This window comes from Aureococcus anophagefferens (genome assembly GCF_000186865.1).
Source record: "Aureococcus anophagefferens unplaced genomic scaffold AURANscaffold_20, whole genome shotgun sequence".
NCBI lineage: Eukaryota > Pelagophyceae > Pelagomonadales > Pelagomonadaceae > Aureococcus > Aureococcus anophagefferens.
Genome location: NW_008705580.1, coordinates 76,551 through 79,288, shown reverse-complemented (window position 1 = coordinate 79,288; position 2,738 = coordinate 76,551). Strand labels below are relative to the sequence as shown.

The following is a 2,738-nucleotide window of genomic DNA, read 5'->3' as shown; positions in this document are numbered from 1 at the left end:
GTTCGCGCGCTTGTTGGCCGCGAGCGCCGACGGCGGCCGCGCGCGCTTCGTGCCCCAGGCGGCGAAGGAGAAGGCGGGCTTGTCCGCGGGCGCGTGGGCCTTCGCCGCGGCCGCGAGGAGGAGCTTCGTGTCGTCCGCGCCCTTGCCGAGGCGCGCCTTCGCCGGCGGCGCCGCGGGCCCCGGCGCCGGCGCCGGGTGCGCGTCGCGCTCGAGGAGCGCCTCGCGCTGGCGCACCTTGTGGAGCATGACCTGCTTCGCGAGGAGCTGCTTGAGGAAGGGCGCGACGGGCTCCTCCTCGACGCCGCCGAAGCGCGACGCGGCCGACACGTCGGGCCGCAGGTGCCACTGGGCGACGAGGGGCACGGCGCCGTCGACGGGCCCCCGGTGGCGCTCGAAGGTGAGGCCGTTGGCCGCGAGCACGGCCACCGTGCGCTCGAGCGCGTCGCGCTCGTGCGCCCGGAGCAGGTCGGGGTTGATCGCGCGGACGCGCGCGCCGAGCACGAGGCGCCGCAGCGGCGCGGCGACGTCCGTCGCGCAGACGACGGGGCCGAGGCGCCGCTGGGCGGCGGCGCCGCGCTGGCCCACGCGCGCGTCGTCGACGGCGGCCAGATCCGCGCGGACGCGGTCGCGGTCGCGCGCGAGCTGGCCGTGCTTCGTCGGCGGCGCCATCTTCGGCACCTGGTCGACGCGCATGCGCGAAAAGGCGGCCAACCCCGCGGCGGCGCCCGCGTAGGGCGCGAGCTCGAAGTGGCCCCGGCGGTGCGCGGTGCCGAGGAACGCGTCCGCGACGCTCAGGTCCTCGAGGAGGCCCGACGCCTTGTCCAGGGACGAGTCGTGGTAGGGCACCTGGACGTAGTTCTCGTGGACGCCGGCGACGACGCGGCCCGCGTCGCCGCTGAGCACGTCGCCCAGGAGCGCGGCGGCCTCCGACGCGCCGTCGACGGGCGCCCTGCCCTTGGCGTCGAGGCCGACGAGCTTGCGCTTCGTGGAGCCGCGCTTGAAGCAGCGCGCCCAGAGCTCGAAGTCGTCGGCGCCCTTGTCCTTGAAGCCCCGGTTCACGGCCGCGTAGACGGCCGTCGACGTCGCCGCGGCGGTCGCGCCCGGGGGCTGGCCCTGCGCGGCGAACTGGAGCGCGTGGATCGCCGCGCGGACGTCGCCGAGGGACGCGTCGGCGAGGGCGCTGATGGCCGCGGGCGACACGTCGACGCGCTCGCCCGCCGCGACGGCCTTCAACCGCGACGCGAGGCGCAAGTTGTGGGGCACCTTCCGGAACTGGAAGACGAGCGCGACCTCGCGGAGCGGCCGCATGTGGGGCGCGAAGGCGTCGTTGCAGACGCAGATCACGGGCCGCGTCAGCGGCGGCGGGCCCTTGGGGCCGCCGCGCGCCTTCCGCGGCGCGGCGCCGCCGCCGCCGTCGCCGTTGTCGCCGCCGAAGAACGCGGACGACCGCCGCTTCGCCGCCTTGGGCTCCGACTTGGCCGGCAGGGGCGCCTTGGCCATGGCGACGATGGCGTTGATGGCCGCCTTGCCGTCGGCGCCGTCGAGCTCGTCGAGGACGAGGCACGTCGGCTTCTCGCACAAACCCGACGCCTCGGGCTCGACATCCGCGCCGCCGTTGGACGACCGGCGGCGCCGCTTGAGCTCCGCGGCCTTGTCCGCGTCCTCGACGTCCCGGCGCGTCCGGAGCGTGCGGTTCTGCGCCGCGGTGCGCACCGCGGCCTCCAGGGCGTCCGCGGACCGCTCGTCGGACGCGTTCAGCTCGCGGACGCGGTAGCCCGCGGCCTCGGCGAGCACGTGCGCCAGCGTCGTCTTGCCCGTGCCCGGCTCGCCCGTGAGGAGGATGATGCGGCTCAGGGGCCGCTTGTCGTCGCCGATGGTCCGCGCCTCCTCGGCCGCGGCGCCGAACGGCGCGCCCTTGCCCGTGCCCTTGCCGCCCTTGAAGCCGCCGCCGCGGCCGCCCGGCGACCCGCGGCCGCCGCCGCGGCCCATGGCCACGGTGACGCAGTTCGTCGGCCGCTTCTTGTAGCCCTCGCCGTTGCGCGCGTTGAGCCGCCGCGGCGCGTCCAATCGCCGGCCGCCGGAGCTCGACCGCATCGCGTCGCGGTAGGGGTTGCCGCCGGAGGAGCCGCCGCCGCCGCCGCGGCCGCCGCTGCCGCCGCCGTAGGACTGGTAGACGGGCGCGCGCGGCGGCGGCGGCGCGGGCCGCTTGAAGACGTAGGGGTCCCAGTCCTTGAGCGCCCGGAGCACCTCGCGGTTCGACCGCTCGTCGCTCAGCAGGTGGCTGAAGGTCGACGGCGCGTACTTGTCGACCCAGAGCTGGCCGTCGAAGCGCCGCGCGTCGGCCATGGCGGCGTCGCGGTCCGGCGCCGCGGCGTCGTCGGCCGCGGCCGCGTCCGCGTCGGCCGCGAGCTCGGCCTTCAGCGCCGCGACGGACGTCGGGAGCAGGCCGCCGCCGGCGAAGGGGTTGGCCCGCGGCCCCGGATCCGGCCCCTCGACGCGCGCGAAGTAGCGGCTCCCGTCGAGGAGCGTCACGGCCGCGGACTCGCCGTCGACCGGCGGCCGGTCGAGGAGCGCCGCGTCCTCGACGGGCGCGCCGCCGTGCTTCTTCTCGAGGCGCCGGTCCACGGTACACTGGAGCTCCCGGGCCTCGCGCTTCAGCGACACCTTCTTCTCCTCCGTCGGGTTCCCGTAGTCGTCCTCGTCGCGCCACGCGCCGTCGTCCTCGTCCTCCTCGGCCG

At 77.1% G+C, this 2,738-nt stretch overlaps 1 protein-coding gene across 1 annotated transcript; it reads right to left on the bottom strand.

Moving 5' to 3' along the window:
- Positions 1-1,182: 1,182 nt before the first annotated feature.
- On the bottom strand, positions 1,183-2,346 carry AURANDRAFT_30501 (hypothetical protein; the record flags this gene model as incomplete). Its single annotated transcript, XM_009041261.1, has 3 exons — positions 1,183-1,572; positions 1,669-1,935; positions 2,176-2,346. Coding segments are annotated over 3 exons (828 nt in total), but the record flags the coding sequence as incomplete, so codon positions are not given.
- Positions 2,347-2,738: the final 392 nt, after the last annotated feature.